The sequence below is a fragment of the Platalea leucorodia genome, assembly GCF_965183815.1.
Source record: "Platalea leucorodia genome assembly, chromosome: 3".
NCBI classification, from domain to species: Eukaryota; Metazoa; Chordata; class Aves; order Pelecaniformes; family Threskiornithidae; genus Platalea; species Platalea leucorodia.
Genome location: NC_138825.1, coordinates 42,474,357 through 42,491,693, shown reverse-complemented (window position 1 = coordinate 42,491,693; position 17,337 = coordinate 42,474,357). Strand labels below are relative to the sequence as shown.

General features: G+C 37.6%; 1 protein-coding gene across 13 annotated transcripts in view; it reads right to left on the bottom strand.

Moving 5' to 3' along the window:
* The window catches only part of RGS7 (regulator of G protein signaling 7), a gene marked incomplete at both ends in the record, with an annotated part of 253,613 nt that overhangs the window by 30,033 nt on the left and 206,243 nt on the right, over positions 1 to 17,337 (bottom strand). For 10 of the 13 annotated variants that reach the window (XM_082305535.1, XM_082305536.1, XM_082305538.1 and 7 more), the window contains 6 exons: positions 2,048 to 2,234; positions 10,055 to 10,180; positions 10,667 to 10,777; positions 12,312 to 12,373; positions 13,118 to 13,216; positions 14,335 to 14,409. In XM_082305535.1, the coding sequence (XP_082161661.1) occupies positions 2,048 to 2,234; positions 10,055 to 10,180; positions 10,667 to 10,777; positions 12,312 to 12,373; positions 13,118 to 13,216; positions 14,335 to 14,409 (660 nt within the window). The remainder of the gene's footprint in view (positions 1 to 2,047; positions 2,235 to 10,054; positions 10,181 to 10,666; positions 10,778 to 12,311; positions 12,374 to 13,117; positions 13,217 to 14,334; positions 14,410 to 17,337) is intronic. The other 3 variants (XM_082305532.1, XM_082305543.1, XM_082305541.1) reach the window with 2 other exon arrangements.

Here is a 17,337-nt window from a genome sequence, read left to right as displayed (position 1 = left end):
TGTTGTACATATCAATGGTGATGGGCATTAAAATATTATTTCTGTGCAAAAACCAACCCTGTAAAAGCAAGAATAAATTAGGCTGTATTAGTATTGTTAATGTACACATTAGTCAGGAATTGAGGCTGGATGTTATTTAGCACAATTGATCTATTTTTACTTATGTATCACTCTCATTTGACATGGAGTTCAGTGGTGCCATCTTTCAAGACCAAAAATGCTTTTCAAAACATTTTTAACCACAATTAAATGACCCACTGACTGTCAGAATGACTTATAAGTGGTCTCTTTCCCAACTGGCAGGCCATAAAGAACCTGTTGCAGAGGCAGAACCCTACTCCTGACAAAACCTTGCCACTTCAGGTGAGGCAAGCTGTGAGGGTCCTAAAGCTTCAAGCCAGAACACGGGAGGTACAGTCTGCCCCCTTTTCCCAGAGAAACGGAGGCTTCCAGGTTCAAGTTGTATGCTGAACTGGATCGAATAAGCAGAGGTCTGACAGGAGGAAAAGTCCTGCCTGCATAAAGACTGAATACTTCACATCTTTCATAAATGAAGGGGGAAAAAAATATGAGAGAGATCTGGAAGTAAAATGGTGTTGGAGTTTTACACCTATTTAAAAAAAAAATTGGATACTGGCAAGGAGTTTCATCGTCCTTCACTGACTCAACTGCACATACATAGTTTTTTAAAACCTTTAATCTTGCTAGATTGTTTATTTGTGTAACTTATGTCTTTGCTATAGGCTGCATTCCTAAACCGTGTCAGCAGATGCAAGCAAAAACTGTTTGTTTGGCTTAATGCAGAGTACTTCAAAACAGTGGGTATGATATAGTGTCTAACAAAAACTTTATTGTTGCATCATAGGTTGCTATTGTCATAACAGCAAAATGAAAAGGTAGTAGAATTATTCCCCTCCTATTTAGGGCAGAGGCACTTTCCCAAAAAGTAGAAAGCCCCAATTAAATTCCCTTCTCTCCTTTGTGGGACTTGCAGCAGCATCTCCTGACTCCCAAGATGATGACCTAATAATCAAGCTCTAGGAAATTCTGCAGGGATATGATCTCAATCTCTCCTTTTGACACCATTTCACTTTGCATTAATAATTAAATTTTCATCACTGGGCTGCTGATGAAAAAGGGAGGATGGTACTGGTTCTACTACTTTTACTATGAATCCCATTATTTTCTATTGCTTTTCTCAGAAGTCTGCAAAGATGAAATATTAAGTTATAAGTCACATGAAGTGTTGCATTCAATACAGAAGCACTTCTTTTTTCTTCTGAGGAAAACTGAGATTTGTATTTTACTGTTTTGTTTTTTTAACTTTTACTTCAATCTCAAAAATATAAGTATTTGCACAAATCTAGCTCTGGTCAAAAGTATCTTTTGATGATGGTATTCAAATTGTGACCAAATCAGACTCCCAAAAGCCAAATAAGACATTTACAGACTGTTCTTCACTGCTGTAATACTGATTATTGAAGAGCAGATCTTTAGGATCTTTGCCCAATGTCCTGTAAACAATGGTTTAATAAGGTATAGAATATACAACATCCGTGAAATATGATACTTCTGCACAAGCTGTTACAAAATGTTATTTCTCACATGGGTCATATTCTTTTCATGATGGGAACCTATGACTCCTATAAATGATAACAACACTTTTGGACATGCACTGAGAGAACAGACATTGAGTCTTTCAGAGACAGATCTTGAGAACTAGAAATCAATGTGTGTGTGGCAAGCTTTTCTCTTAATGTAACTGCATAAGAAAATTAAGGAAACAGGAAGATGAAAATATAATTTTCACTGCATTATATGCTTTGCCCTATTTGAAGCTGATTTGAAGACTCTAAACGAGGCACAGAAGTTTCATGAAGAGCTTTAGTAATTCATAGGCCTTACGAAAGAATGTTACCCATTTGCATTGCCAAAATGGCATTTTAGAGCATTACCATTTAATTCCCAAATATAATTTATTTTTGTATATAGATTTCACTAGCCAATATTCTATTTCAAATGTCCCTTAACAAGATTGCAGACTGACCTGAGCATCTTCAAACGTGTATCTTCCAGGGTCCTTTACATTCTGCGTGGTTTTGTCGTAACTTTTTGAATCTAGGTTGATAGCGCTGGGTGCACCTGGAGCAAGAAATTCTTGCCAGATTTCTTGGACGCGAGCAGGAACTTCACGGATAGGCCTCTTCTTCAGGTCTTCTACTGCTAACCAGAACCTATGGCACAATATAGCATCTTGACTTCCAGTTCAGTATAATCATTAATGAAGCGCTCACACTTTTCTTGGCTATTAAAAAAAAATGAAGTAACTGAAGTTTTCATCTAAAACATGCTAAAATGAGAAAAATCTGTGATTTTGTGTTGGGATCAGCATTCTGGTATACTGTCTCAGGCAATCAATCCTCCTTAAGAAGCAATTATTACAAATTATTACAAGCCTCTTCATGAGACAGGTGGGAAATCCTTCATTACTTATGTATGGGTAACTTGCTTACGGGAACGTTTCAATTTAACTGGAATTCAACTGAGATTTCATTTAACCTGAACCACAGGGGCTTATATTGCTTATAAACCTATTGCTTTTTGGCATTCCTTCAAAAGCTAATAAGAACTTATGTTCTTGCTATCTACATGAATCTAAGTTCTGCTAAACTATAAACTGTGTAACTATAGTTTTGTTACTATTACTCCACAAATCATGTATAAACTGGAAAAGCATTTGTTTTGCTCGCTATAATTTAATTTCTTTCTTCAGCATTGTATTTCTATGCATATTTTTATTAAAATGCTGAATGGAACTACCCATTATCTCTTCTTTTCTGCTGCTGAGCAAACCAACATCAGGCAGCCGCATGCAGTGCAGGCCAGTTCCTTGTGTCCTTCGTATTCAGTCTGGAGCAGGATCGTCTTGAGCACTTTGTGATCACAGCTGGCTAGCTATAAGCTTTGATAATCACTTTTCATTTGCTATTATGATTATTTTATCATTTCTTCTATGGGTGTTCAGACTCTCTCATGGCACAAAATAATTCTAAATTCAACTAGGAACCCATGCTTAGACATGGTGCAGACTACTTAGTTCCCCCCTCCCCTCACCCCGAGAGCTTAGCTAAAGTTTGGCTTTGTTAAATATGCAATATATACCATCGCAGCTTTTCATTGTTGTTTTGACACAGCTGATCCTATGAAAGATATAAGCTGAACTTTGAAGTGAGTTAACTGTGGAATAAGTTGGATTTTACAAGGCTGACAAATAATTTGGGTGCACCTTTAAAATGTGGTTCTACCCTGCTTACACTGTGAGATCAAACTGAGCTCTCTTAGCTTAGTTAAACAGGGATGGGATAGGGAAGAGGAACAACAGAACTGTACTCAGACCCTCCAAGAAAGCAAAATGATACCACCCTCAATCCAAATTCTACTATAGTTATTGCAACAACTCTTAAAGAGAGGATAGTAAAGCATAGCGAAGAAAACCTTACAGTATTTCTCCTACAAGACATTCTTCACTTGAGATGATTTATCTTCCAGGAAGCAATTAGTCCTTCATAGTCCTGTTTTGAAACTTCTTTGTAGCACAGATGGAAGGAGCTTATGCTCATTGCTCACAAGCCATTATGGTCAGCTTCACTCTACTGAGATGACTAGTTCAGGTATTTCGACACCCTTCAATTTCCATTGTACCTATGCACAATCTTTCTGTCTGTTGATCCCTTAAGATTCTCCAAGAGACAGAGAAGTAATATTGTCCCACTTTTGCAAATATATTAATAATGTAATACTGTACAGTGGTTTCTCACAAAGGGAATCTGTGCCAACAGAAGAACTTCAGTTTCAAAAATTCTGGGTAGTATCACTTATCTCTGTGAACTGCAATGTGAATTGAACATAGATATGCACAGAGTCTGGGGAACGTATCCTGAGAATCTGATGGCAATGCAGTAAGAAAAGAGGCCTCATAACTCAAGTTTAAAAACTGCACAGCTCACAAACTCTAATTCAGTTCACTCTGTCAAATCTGGGCAACCTACTTTGGTTTCGTTAAGCTGCTTTAGATATTTGCATTTAAAAGTGTATATCCTGCAGTGCTAACCCCTTCAAATGCATCTTCTGGGACTGACTGATTACTCATGTGCATGGAAGTCAGGTAAGGAATAGAAAAATGAAAGGGAAGGATGTTATTTGTAAACACACATTTTCTATCACCCTGCAGACATCCTGAGGATCTAGCTCAAAGCTGTCACATTCTTGTTTGTTCCATTATATCACTGCCAATACTTCTGGAAGTCACAACAAACATGCCTTAGGATGCTGTTTTCTTTTGCAAGTAAACTGTTTCCATATAGTAGGTTATACTCAATTACGGGGAAATAGATGGGACATAAATTTAACTTCTTTGAGGAAACATTCAGCTTCCAGCATAGAATAGGCAGGTTGTATAGACACATCCTTACAGGCTGAACACCATTTCTTTGATAGATTAATTTTATTTTATCCTTCTAACATTAGCATTCAAAAACTCTATTGAAAATGTGAGGTTCTAAATATAGAAACCTCTGTAAAAGTGGGAAGAAAATGCTGATTTCTGTGGTGTGTTATGTCTAGGGTGCTTACTTCAGAGCCAACACACATTTTAACATTTTAATCCACTTACTGATCTTTCAAGAAAAAATGCCTGCCCTCCTCCCACAGAGAGTTAAAGTCAAATATGCAAAGTTAGGAAATGCCAAAAATAAGACTGCCACCTCTTGCATTTTCAAAAATAACTTTTCCAAATATCCCATGGCAACCAACAGCACAGATGAAGTTGAAATGGAGTCTGCAAGACCTCAGCACAGGGCCTCAAAAGAGCTCCCTGTCCCCTTTTACGGCTCTCTGCCTCATGAGCTGTGATCAGAGCAAGGGGAGACTCCTGTAGCAAACAGCACACAGTGTGCAACAGTAAATATGTGCAAGGGCAGGAGAGGGGAGAGGGGGAACCTAACTGCATTTTCTGGACAATGATATACACAAACTTGGTGCTACTCCATGGAAGGAACTAGAGCTCAGTCTCTCTGCCCTCAGACGAAACTCTGTATCTCCTGTCAGTGAAGGTTTGCTTTTGCTGTGGAGGTCCTCTCTAGAAGATGCTCAGTACCGTTTGAACAGAGACCTGAGTAGCTGGGTGTAAACCTCGCTGCTGTCTTCTGTCCCAGCATTTGGGCTGCCACATGCTGGGTCACACGTCAGATGTCTAGCTGAGTGAGAGTGTATAGCATATGACAGTCATACATCCAGCCACAGGACGTGGTAAGACACATGTTGCAAGACATCTGGGGATTATGTCCTCCAGCTGGATTACTTTCAAAGTAAGGGTGGCCTTGCCAGATAAGTAGCACAGCTGTAACATGGCTTCTGTCCCATTAACTGACCTAAATGTCAGATGCAGCCATCAGCAGATCCCAGATCAAGCTAATCAGTTAAACTTAGCACGTAGGAACACACAGTAAAGAGAAAGGCTGCAGTGATTCTCCACAAAATGTGTGAGGTTTAGGCAGAGTGGGGAGACAATGAAGTGGGAATTATGTGGGCTTTGCACCCAGTGCAAGTGACACAACAGGCCAGACGACAGACCTTTCGGCATTTTCAGAAAAAGCAAAGAAAACCCTTAACAAACTCCAGGGAGAAAACAAGCTAATATTTTTCTAGGGTCAGGAAAGACTACTCTCCGATTCCTAGAGTCCACCTTCTTGTCAAGTACAACTTCAAGTTTCAAGACATAGTAGTGATGAAGGTCTTCAAGAAAATGACAGAGAAAACCATTAAATCTTGCAACTAGTTCCTTCTCACCTAATCTGCAGAAATGGCAACATTGCTGGGACCTGGAGTCAGCTTGAGTCTGAGTGAGAAATAAAGCACAGGCGATTTCAGCCTTCAGGACTAAATTTTGGTCAAGTTATTAGCATCTAAAACAGGGTCTCATAATCAACAGTGTGAAGGATAAACATTACCAGTGCTCATACTGCGTGGGAGAGTGTCATTACCAACACTTCTGTTCACACTTGCAGGACAGACATCAAGGACAGTTCATCAATCTTCATACTTTGTAACATGCAGAACTCCTCCACAGAAATGTCTTGCATTTAAAGTCATCAAGAGTGGTGATCAGTAATAAAGAGCAAAAAAGTGAAACAGGCTGGATTAAAAAGAAAACTTAATCTCTTGCACCTTTCTCCCTCTTCTCTAGTAAAAGCCCTGTCATGGTGTTATTAAAAGAATAACAGAACCACTGAAGTAAGTTAGACATAAAATTAAGCACTTTGACTGAAACAGTTTGTAGGCAACACTGCAAATTTTTAGCAGTGTATATGTGGGGTTTTATTTATTTTTTCTACAGGACATAATTGAAGCCTCTATCTCCAGTACAGAACATTTCTACAACAACTTAAATGGATGAGTCCAAAATAAACACCTCACAAAATCTCAGCTTGCAGGGGGATGGTCAGAGAAAATTTATCGAGAGAAAACATCTAAATCTAGCAAACTCCTCAATCCCTCTCTTCTTTTTGTGGACAACCAGAACTCAAAGCCCCTTTTCCCTATTTATTCACACATTATGGAAGCTAATAAATGAGGATCAAAGGAAGGGGCAAGGGGTCCAGTGGCTTTTCCTCTTGTGCATCATGGAAGATGTCCTGGCACCACTCTCCCTTCACTAACCTAGGAGGCTTTTGCAGTCTTAGCACTGCCTTGGAGATCATACCCACTACAATACTGCATAATGGCTTGGACAGGCTTTGAGATTGGCAGGCCTGAAACCATTTAGATCTTTACAGGCTGCGATTCCTACAAAACAACCACATGGGAGCAAATGTAGTTAATATGATTATTAACTTTCCAAAGAATTCTGCAGCACTACAGACAAAGGAAGGATATGGAGAGGAATGGGGATTTTCTACAGGTATGAAAGAAATTAGGTCTCCAGGTGCCACATTGCAGTAAGATTCATTTCACTATCTCACTCTCTTTGAAAAGTCCTTTTTCAGCGCTTGGACAGCCTTGTGACCAAGCTCAGTAGTATTGGATCATGCTCAAACTTAAGTCTTGTGAATTTTAAACAATGGTCACCATTTTTGTAATAGGCAGTGGGAATTTTATAAATCTATTATCCAAATCATATGTTTCTTTAGCTATTTGTTCTGTGTAGTGAGCAGCATGCAAAGTGATCCCTCCAAAAAATCTGCATGGTAACAAGAGATTACAAGTCATAGCCTGCATTAGGTGAATGCAGAATCCAGCCTGGGTGTTAGCAAACTGCAGTCACACTGTAACGAAGCTACCGCACTGACAGAACTGCTTAGACAGTTTTATTCCTTTGCTATGCTTTACAACACCCCTTTAGAGAGTGAAATACTATTAATCCCAATTTGCAGGCAAAGAAAAAAAGCACAGAGATACAGAGTGAGAAGGTTGCATTCCTAATAATTGCACAGTTCTTAGTTTTAACTCATGGCTCAAGTTTCTTCATCCCTGTTCTCTTTCTTAAAACAGAATCTATATCCCCTAAGAATGAGATTCTCAACCAGCTTAGACACTCTCAGTCCAAGTTAATGAAACATTAACACTGGGACTTTTAGCTACATAAGATAATGACACTTGAATAGAAATGGTGTATCTGGTAGAGTTATTTCACATTTTTGGCATTTCTTTCACCAAAGCGTGGTATAAGACTTCTAATCAACCAATACTGAATCTCTCCGTAGTGTCTGCAGTCCCCTGCTGCATCCCACGTACTGCACTTGGTAGCTTGAATCCAGGGTCCCACCTGTCTATCCCACTGTAGGTTTGACGGTACTGGTCGCAAATTTTATCATTATTAGATTTGTTAAAGGACGAGAGCCAGCTGCTGACTCGAGTTCACTTTGTTGCAATGGGAAGATGTGGATGGAAATAAATCTTTTTCTCACGGTGGCTGTCAAATCAAAAAAAAAACACCCCAAACAACCAAATTGCCACAGTGGGGTTTACAGGTGAGCAAAAAAATTGGTGGTCTTTTATATTTAAGGTTTATTCAGCAGTAATGCTTGAAACGATCAAACTTTTAATTTCTGTTACTGAGATCTATAACATTTTGACTCCCATACACAACAAGCTTTACAAATTCATGCTTTCTCACCTGACTTTACTGTGTGAGCCTAATGGTGGATTGATTTCCCCCCATTTTGAGAATTCATAAACATAATTCTGAGCTTGTGAGACAGTTTTCCTTCAGTTAATCATCACAGAAAGCACCTTTTCAGTGCAAGTTTGATCCCCTGCCTGATCCTTCCCAGGGACAGCCTTTAAGCTCATATTCACCGTTGCTCAGATACTATATTTTATAATACCAATATAAGAAGCTAGAGAGAGAGACAGAAGAGTAGCTGGCATGTCAAGGAATCAGCTCTGAACAAATTTCGCTAGGCATTTTTCTGGATCAGTCACTTGCAGTTTGCCTGTGGTTAGTGCTGTAAATAGGATTAGAAGGAAGAGCTAGGGATTATGCGGGTGGCAGTCTAGTTGGCAGAGAGATAAATTAATCACAGAAATGCACAGAAACTGCAGCACACACTGGGCTGGATAGGTTCATGTTTGAACAGCTGCTCTGCATAAGAAATTACCAGGATGCTCTTTAAATAAAAAAATTACCTTTCCTTTTCTTGGTATTATTCTGATTTTGAAAATTTCATTTTACCACTTGGATTTTTTTAATTAAAAAAATCTGTATCTGTCACTAATGGAGTTATCAACATACACATACAGGTCAGGCCACATTTCCATGGGGGTAAAGGCAAACAAACTGGTTCGAAAATATCATAAGGTCTAGAGTATCTAATATACATTTGTGATGAAAAATTCAATGTTTGAATATGAACATGGTCAACAACTTAGAGAAGTCCATCTCCAATTATTCTGCTGACAAACTTAAATTAAAAACAAGGAGGTCTGTGTAATTACTCACAACCACAAAATGCTAAATGCCACTCCAACACCACAAAATGCTAAATGCCTCGTCAGATGCTACATAAATGTAACTCTAGTATGAATGGCTATGCTGCACCACTTCGGAGTGAGAACTGGCATAGAAAAAAAAGTAGTTTAGGATTTTTCTGAGTTTTAGAATGTGTGCAAATAGCATTTTGTACTCCTCATGCTATTGGTGAATGGGAAGTGCTGCAGATGACATCTGACAAGAAGGTGGAATAAAGAGAAAAATATGTTGCACATGCTTTTGGACTATGTGCAGTCTGACTTAGCTATAGAAAGGCTGTTATTAATCCCTCTGAAATAATTCTTACCGAAATATGACTTCCTTAGAATAGTGACAACAAAACATGCTATTAGCCAATGGATGGACTATCATTTTTTAACGTCAAATAATTGTTCTCCCTCACTTAAAAGTAATTCTGTATATATACTTTTAAAAAAAATATTTAAGCTTCATACACTAGCAGGATCATCCCATTTTGCAGTTAGCAAGGAATTTGAGAGCTAGCTGTCACACTACCTCTGTTGTGTCAGATCCACAAGTACTAGAATCTTGGTGGAAATTTTCAAAAGACCAATGATCCCCAGAAACCTGACCAACAGTGAAAGTCTGTGAATTTTACTTTTAAATCCTTTATTTATTTTTTAAGAAATGCTTTTTTTTTTTTTTAATTTTACTGTTCTCATAATACTGGACTTAATAAAAGATACTGAACGGGCTTTGAATGGGTTGATGTTTTAAACCTGTTTAATGAGCTGAGAGAAAAGCTCTTACACGGGTAGTTTGACCAAAAGTTGGACATGAATGGGAAAATATGCTTCATGTGAGTCTCTGCTAACTATATCAGTCTTTCCCGCAGCCTGAATATGGGAGCAGGCAGCAATTTGCATGAATGGATTCTGAAAGGTAAGACACAGGAAAATTTTTGAACGGGTCAAAAAATGAAAAGAAAGGTATCAGACAAAAAAAAAAAAACACCAAACCAATGTATCTTACAAGCTATCAAAAAATAAAGTCCCTCTCATTTACCTTAAATTTTCTGAACTGAATTCTGACTCCAGGAATTTGAGAAACTGCTCTCTTCCCACAGGGTCTTTCAAAGCTTCATCCATGCCAAATCCCCATCGTTTCACCCTCTGCTGTCCTGGCTCTTTGCTACAGAAGTAAAAACAACAGAACTTACAATCAGCAATAGTCAGTATTCTAATACTCTGTGTTCATAATTTAGACTAAGTCCTAAAGTTCAACCACAGATGTCTCATGTTCCAGATTGCTCATATCTGTGCAACGTTCAGAGATGAGCAACCAGGCTGTTAGTACTTACACAGGATGAAGGTAATACGCATGCATTTACATAGAAGAATAAGGACTTCCAACTAGCAAATGTCACCAGATTTTAAAAGGTGCCTTTTTTCCTCACACTGGAGCCCTGGAAACTGGTTACTGTAACTTTTTACGCAGATTTAATAATCCATAGCTCTTCCCATCTTATGAAACTGTAAAGCTGGAAAGACCAAGAGGATACTGCATTGCCCTTCTGCCTCAGTATCTTCCTGCAATACCTCTGTCTGAAATCTTCTATATAATCTTACATATAATGTTATACCCCCTTACCCCAAAAGAAGAAATAAAATTATATACCTTGCTTCCAGTTCCCAGAAAGTGGTGTCGTCTGATATCCAAGGGTTTGAGGGATCAGGGGGCACAAGAAAAGGATCATATTCCAAATACTGCTCTGTATAAGCTAATAGACTAGGAAAATAAAAGCATCGAACATTGTCATGTCAGGAGGTGAGGAAATCTGATCAGGTTACCCCAGTTAACAAGTTACCTTGCATCAACTGAACCATGGCAACGAGGTGTGCACACATGCAGAAGTCAGCTACAAGCTCAGGCTAAAATAGGTTTGCTCAAGCCTTTTAAAAGTGGACCCCTGAAGAAGGAGAGGTGGCTCAGGTCTTATCAAGAGCTGAAATAAAATAAACAGCAAACTTCCCTAACACTTCCACATAGCTCCTCCTAGGGCTCCTTTAGGCACTCATAAATTAAATCAAGCAACCTCTTCCATGCACATTTGGTTTCATAAAGGAACATGTTTTATACCCCTACGGTTTTAATTATCAGTTCCTTTAAAATCTGTTTTATAACACTGCATGCTATTCAGGTCGTATTTATTGGCCCTGCAGCTGCTGGGAGTCCTTTTTTCCTCTTTTAAATACAGTTAATATTTTTATTATTTCCTAATCAAATGGCACTACTCCCAAGTTTATTGCTTTCCAAAAAAAACCCCAATTTTTTTCCCAAATTCTTCAGCTTTCATGAATTGGTCTGACCCAGCTGAACACACTAAAAAAATTGCTTGTATTCTGGTAATTTACATCTCCCATGCCCTTATTCCCGCTTCCCATGTTTCCTTTTGCTTCATAATTATTGAAAAAGTATTGATAAGTGAGGGCAAATATTCTTTCTTTTCATTCCTATTTATATTACATTTAGTCTGTATTCCATTTTTCTGTTCAGCAAACACAAATTCTTAACCTGTTCTCTTTATAAATATATATTTATATATGTTTGCACGTGTACGCATACATACACATATATAAGTAGACACCCATGCACAACATATACGAGAAGACGAAGAACCATTTGTATTTGGCTTAATTTCCTTTACTAAGTCTTACGCAGCTCAGTTTTCTGCAATTTTCACTATCCCTGCATTTGATGTGTAAGATAAACCATTCCTTTTCTCTACCTCTTCTCTACCTAAGCTGTAGTTAATCTTTCTGAGGGGCTTTTTATTTTATTTGCTTTCTAGCCCCTTCCTGACAAATTTTGGTCTTATTTGGAGAAAGATTCCTGCTAGTGTAACATCCTCTGACCTGAAGTAAGCTCAGACTCACTTTGTTCAAGCACCGAGCTCCTCACCCAGCCAGCTCTGCCAGCAGTTCCCTTGCTTTGTCAGTGATTGCCCTTTTGAAATATCAAAACAGTAACCCCAGACCTATTTCCATTTAGCCTCCCTACCAATGGAAGGTGAAACTTGTGACCACTTGGTCAGAGGCTCTTTCAGTGACTCTTGGGTTTACCAGAAATGTATCATGGAATACCTGGGCCATGTTTTATCAATAAAAGAACTTCATACCTCCCACTTCAAGTAAACTCTCATCACTTATTTCTGACACGTGAGCTCTCTTGTCTCTCTTTCTTTGAAACTATTTCATACTGACATTTTCCCAATAGTTATCAGTCTAATTGAAAAAAACAGAAGATGTGACAATATACTTACCTCTCTGCAACTTTTGACATTTTTAATCTATGTCTGTCTAATTGCATTTGCCAGTGCTTAATCTGCAAGAAAGGAAGGCAAAGTGTTATGAGTAACTCATTGCTTGACTCTATTTCCATAACTTTTTATTAGGGCTGTAATTTAACCTTAATTTATCCTAGGGCACAGAAGAGAAATATATCTGAGTTAAAACAATATTTCACCAGTGTAGTTCTAAAATAAATGGAATTTTCCATCAAAGACAAAAGATCATACAGAGACAAAAAAGGACCCAGTGTAACATTTTCCCTAAAGATTCATCAAGAAAAATCCAATTAGCCTTTTTTTTAGATTTTTGAAGAGAACTACTAATTCTTCAGACATTTACCTTCTCCCCATTCTAACACCTCAGGAAAGATTAATGAAGCATGAACAGTAGATAAATGTGTGAACCCATGTGTGCATATACGGAGAGGTAAGTATACCCCCAAACCTCGAATCAGTGTTGAAAGGAAGAGCGAGCTGTCTATTGCTGAAGGAGCTAATGGGCTTACGTATGCAAAGAACCCACTAACTGGCCTGCTGCTAACTGCCTTTAACTGTTTAATGCAAGATACAAAAAATGTCAGGTTTTGTCTCATGAGTTTTAATACAAGTTACATACCTACATAGACCCTGAAACAAGGAAAAGGTTTACTAAACGTTTGCTAGATCTGTTCTGAACAAACAATACGATAATTTTTGATAATTTACGATAATTTTTGGTTTAATACCTACTTTCCTAAAAAGTTCATTTAAAAGTACATGTTTGTAGTTATTTTTCAAACCTCTTGGTGTAGTTCATCCTCTGTGGGTGGCTTAGTCTCTGGTACTGGTGTGTGGGTAGGGCTGTGACTTCGAATGTCGTTTTGTAAGCCATAGACAGACTACGCAAAAAATACGGAACAATGATAGTTGCTTTCAGACAATGCTTTCTACACATACCCATAGTAACTGTGATGTTTTAGTACAGTGTGCTCAAGAAGTTAGCCAAGATCATCTTATTCTGAAGTAACTGCAAATAAGCCATGCACTCAGATAAAATTGTGCTTATATATCATGGTGTAAAATAAAGACTCCCCAAACCCCACAATTTCATAATGCCAGAACACAGGATCTATTTTTATTATGTCTCTATATTAGTAATATAGCAAACATGGGGGTAGTATAGTAAACATGGGGGATGACACTGAAAGGCAGCTATTACAGTAAGTGGAGACGACTGGTAGGAAAAGAAGAAAGAGTATCCTGAAAGGTAGACTATCACAATGGATTATTTGGATGACTCCCAAATTTGCAATTACTGCTTGGTAAGTTACGCTAATCTGGACCTTTCACTACCATAAATAAGCTAAGCTAAAACTTCCTCTAAATCCACTTTCCTTTCTAAAACATGTTTTTCCACAGGTTGATATAAAACTATACCTCAAAGGGAGTACTTTAAAATTGGAGTCAATATACATTATTATGATACAAAGGATTTGAAAGAAAGTGTTGTTCCAATCCATCTATACATCCCTAGGGAATTTACACTGTTCATGTCTGGATCCTAATTTAGATGAAGCTAATTTCCTCCACAATTTCTGGCGATTCATTTGGGGCATAATTATAAACTAGAGACACCCTTTTCATTAAGGCCAGCACAAGAATAACTGCTGTTATAGTTTACACTGCATTTTTAATTTATTTTTCCTTAATTACTTAATTAAAAGAAACATTTTAACATGCTTTATTCAATCTGGTAAACAACACGAATAAAGCACACAAAAATGAATTTTATTTTCATATTCTCTGTGTATTTCTCCAAAGCCTTTCTTACGTGATAGCATTTACTTAGCATTAGCAAATTCGTTAATACTAATTCATTTAAGAGCTTATGAAATAATAACGTACGTTCAAATATTTGTTCTTTGCAGCTGTAAGAAAAAATTTTTTTAGGAAACTATGGAAGTTCATGCTATAAATTACATCCAACTCCTGCTTTTGATATAATAACAGTACTTACCTTTCTTGTTTTATGTGGGTTTCTCATTCTTGAAGATTTTTTTATATCCACTTCAGTAGTGTTTACACATCCAGGCTATTAAAAGAAAAAGAAAGTAAAGCACAACGATAAAATCTGCGAAGGAACTTCTTCATACTATTTTCATTGAGATACTCCTCTTCAGTTTGTAAGGCTAAGAAAATAAATAAATAGAGGCATATAATAACTTGATGTCCTTCTGCAACAGTCCCTAAAACCTAAATAACAGAGTCTAAGAAAGCATCTCAAGTACCATTTTGTCTGGTTTATTGTAAGAGAGATTCTTTTGCTATTCAGCTTTGTTTGCTGGACCCTATGATGTTTTTTAGGACAAGTTTTACTTTATATCTTTATGCTGAAATTACTAAAAGCAATGTGCAGAGGAACAGAAAATATCCAAATGCATATTATAAGACACACTTGCAGCACAGACAGGTACTAATTCAAATTAAATTGCTATTGGGAGTACTTGGGAATTTTGGAGTGAGACAGTGAAGACCACATGCTTAGAGCTCATGACATCATGAATTTGAAATAAAATAAATTATCAAGATGACAGAAACAAATTACATGTTTCTACTTTGGTTTTGCCAAGGAAGCCATACAATGTGCATTCTAGCTATACCTCTAAGAAGCATCGTTGACCTAATGAGACAAAATAAATAGAATTGTGCAATAGCCACCTCAGCTGTGAACCCCAGGCTCCCTTCAGGAGCATCTGGGTTTGGGTCACTTTTTAAAAGATAATCTTTTTTTAAAAAAGATTAAAAAAATATGCCACAATGGGACTTGTTTCTTCAGAAAAGAAAAGAAAAGAAAAAAAAAACACCAACAAAAAACCCCCAGGCTTCAGCAGAAGACTGGCAGTCTAAACAGCATGACTCAACACATCTGATTTGGCCTTCAAAGATTCATTCTCACAACTCTGTTGCTTCCCAAAAGACACAAGTCCTCTAGTTTCTCCTAATTCGTCTTTGTTTGACACTTGCCTTTAAGTATGAGCTCTCTGCAGAAACCTGTTCTTTACCCATTGCTGGAAACAACTAACAGTAAGTGTTATGCTCTCAGGTGAGTTTTACCTATCGATTTTAGAGGGATTACATTTGGCACCAAGAGTGGGAAGTACAAAATCTTCTCTCTAGCAGGAGCAGATTTTTAGTGAAAAGTAGGTTGGGTTTTTTTATTGGAAGTAGCTAGATGCAGAATTTACTTGCCAGACAACCAAACTGGACTTATTATCACACCAATGATACAAGCTTTGTCTTCTTATAGTAATGCAAAATGCTTGATGTGGCTGTAAATCTTCACAGACAAAAATTTTAAACGTTTCTTATATAGGCAGAGCCAAGAAACAAATACATTTAATTAAACAGGCCAATGGTATTTTGCCTCTGGAAAATATTTTAACTAACAGACTGATTATTTAATCCAGTATGATTTTTAAATTAATAAGTTTTTATTTTAAAGTAATCCATTAATGTGTGTTTGATCATATTACATTTGCAGTATAAACAGTTCCTCATCACTAAGAATAAAAACAGGCACTTAGCATTCTCAAGACTGCATCTGACATGCCTATTGAGCTAGATTTGGGAAGGTACACTTTGTGCTTGTGAACAAAAATGGTAGTTTTTTAACTCAGAATAACTTGTAATTCTCAAAGACAATGACAGGTTGAAAAATACAAAATTCTGCATGATGGTCAATTTAAAGGCAGAAAGCAATTTCACAGGGCAGTATACTGAGATATGAAGTTAAAAAAAACCTGATGCATCTACTTTAGGATTATGGCAGTAGTTGGCAGTGAAGACATGGGCTTTTAATAATATCTACAGCCCTTGAATGCAACCATTTGAATAGCAGGCACACTTACATAAGGCACAAACTGTTATTTGTTTAGTTTTCAGTTATGGTTTGTTAAAAGCATGTCTTAAAAATGGAGAGGGAAAAAAAAAAGCAAAAAAAAAGAAAGGGCATAAACCTCATCCGAAGCCTCTCATTTTCAAAGATTTCAAGTCTACCAGCAGTAAATCGGTATGAACAGATCTAGCACCTTGCCCAGGTAACTTATATGCCAGAGCTGTGCAGGTTGATGCAAGGGACACGACGAGAAATTCTGGGTGATTTTTAGGAATGAAACAAGGGCGAAGCTTTTGCTGGTTGGAAAGAGACCCAACCCAGTCCTGACCTTCTATAGCATCTAGTGGATTCTTACAGACACCTGGCTGTTTAAAACCTCTTGCGCTGAAGTAAAGCTGCTGTGGCGTACTTCAGCAGGGGTACTCATGAGAGGCTGTGAGGGCAGAAACCGGACCAAGGTGTGGCCGAAGGGAAGCCGACAGGAGAGCAGCAGCAGGAAGGTACAGGCTGGGAAGCATCAGGGAGCTTCAGTGCAAAAGGGAAGGCAGCTAAAGGGCGTATCACTACTCTGACAACCTGGGGTAACAACAGGTGTTGAAGACATGTATCACGACCACTATACAATACCGTTCTCATAATTTGATTTAAATTATATCACTGGAAGTACCTAATGTAATTGGGGCCACAATTCATGTTTTCTTCTCAACTGAAGAATATTTATTAAAATGATACTTGATATGAGATGGGATTGCTTCTCCAGTGCTGCCACACTTCATCTGTCAATTTTTAGGAATAAATATCAAACATCTATTCAATTAAAACAAACATAAAAGCTTGCATTATTTGAACATTTTGCTAAAATAACTCAAAGTCTTTGTGGGAAAACCTTTGCTGGACAACATTTCATTTTATTTGTATGCCCCCACTAACATAATAAGTATGTGTTTGAATACAATTACATCCAGCTGTATTTTCTTTTTGTGTTGCTTTTTTAACTGGACTACCATAGTTCAAATAGTGAGATGCCTGTCAGAGTGCTCTGCTGCAAGATTCCCATTTAGTGTGTAGTATATAATTTGCATACTAATACTGTAAATAGTTTTCAAACAGATTTCCTGGAAGACT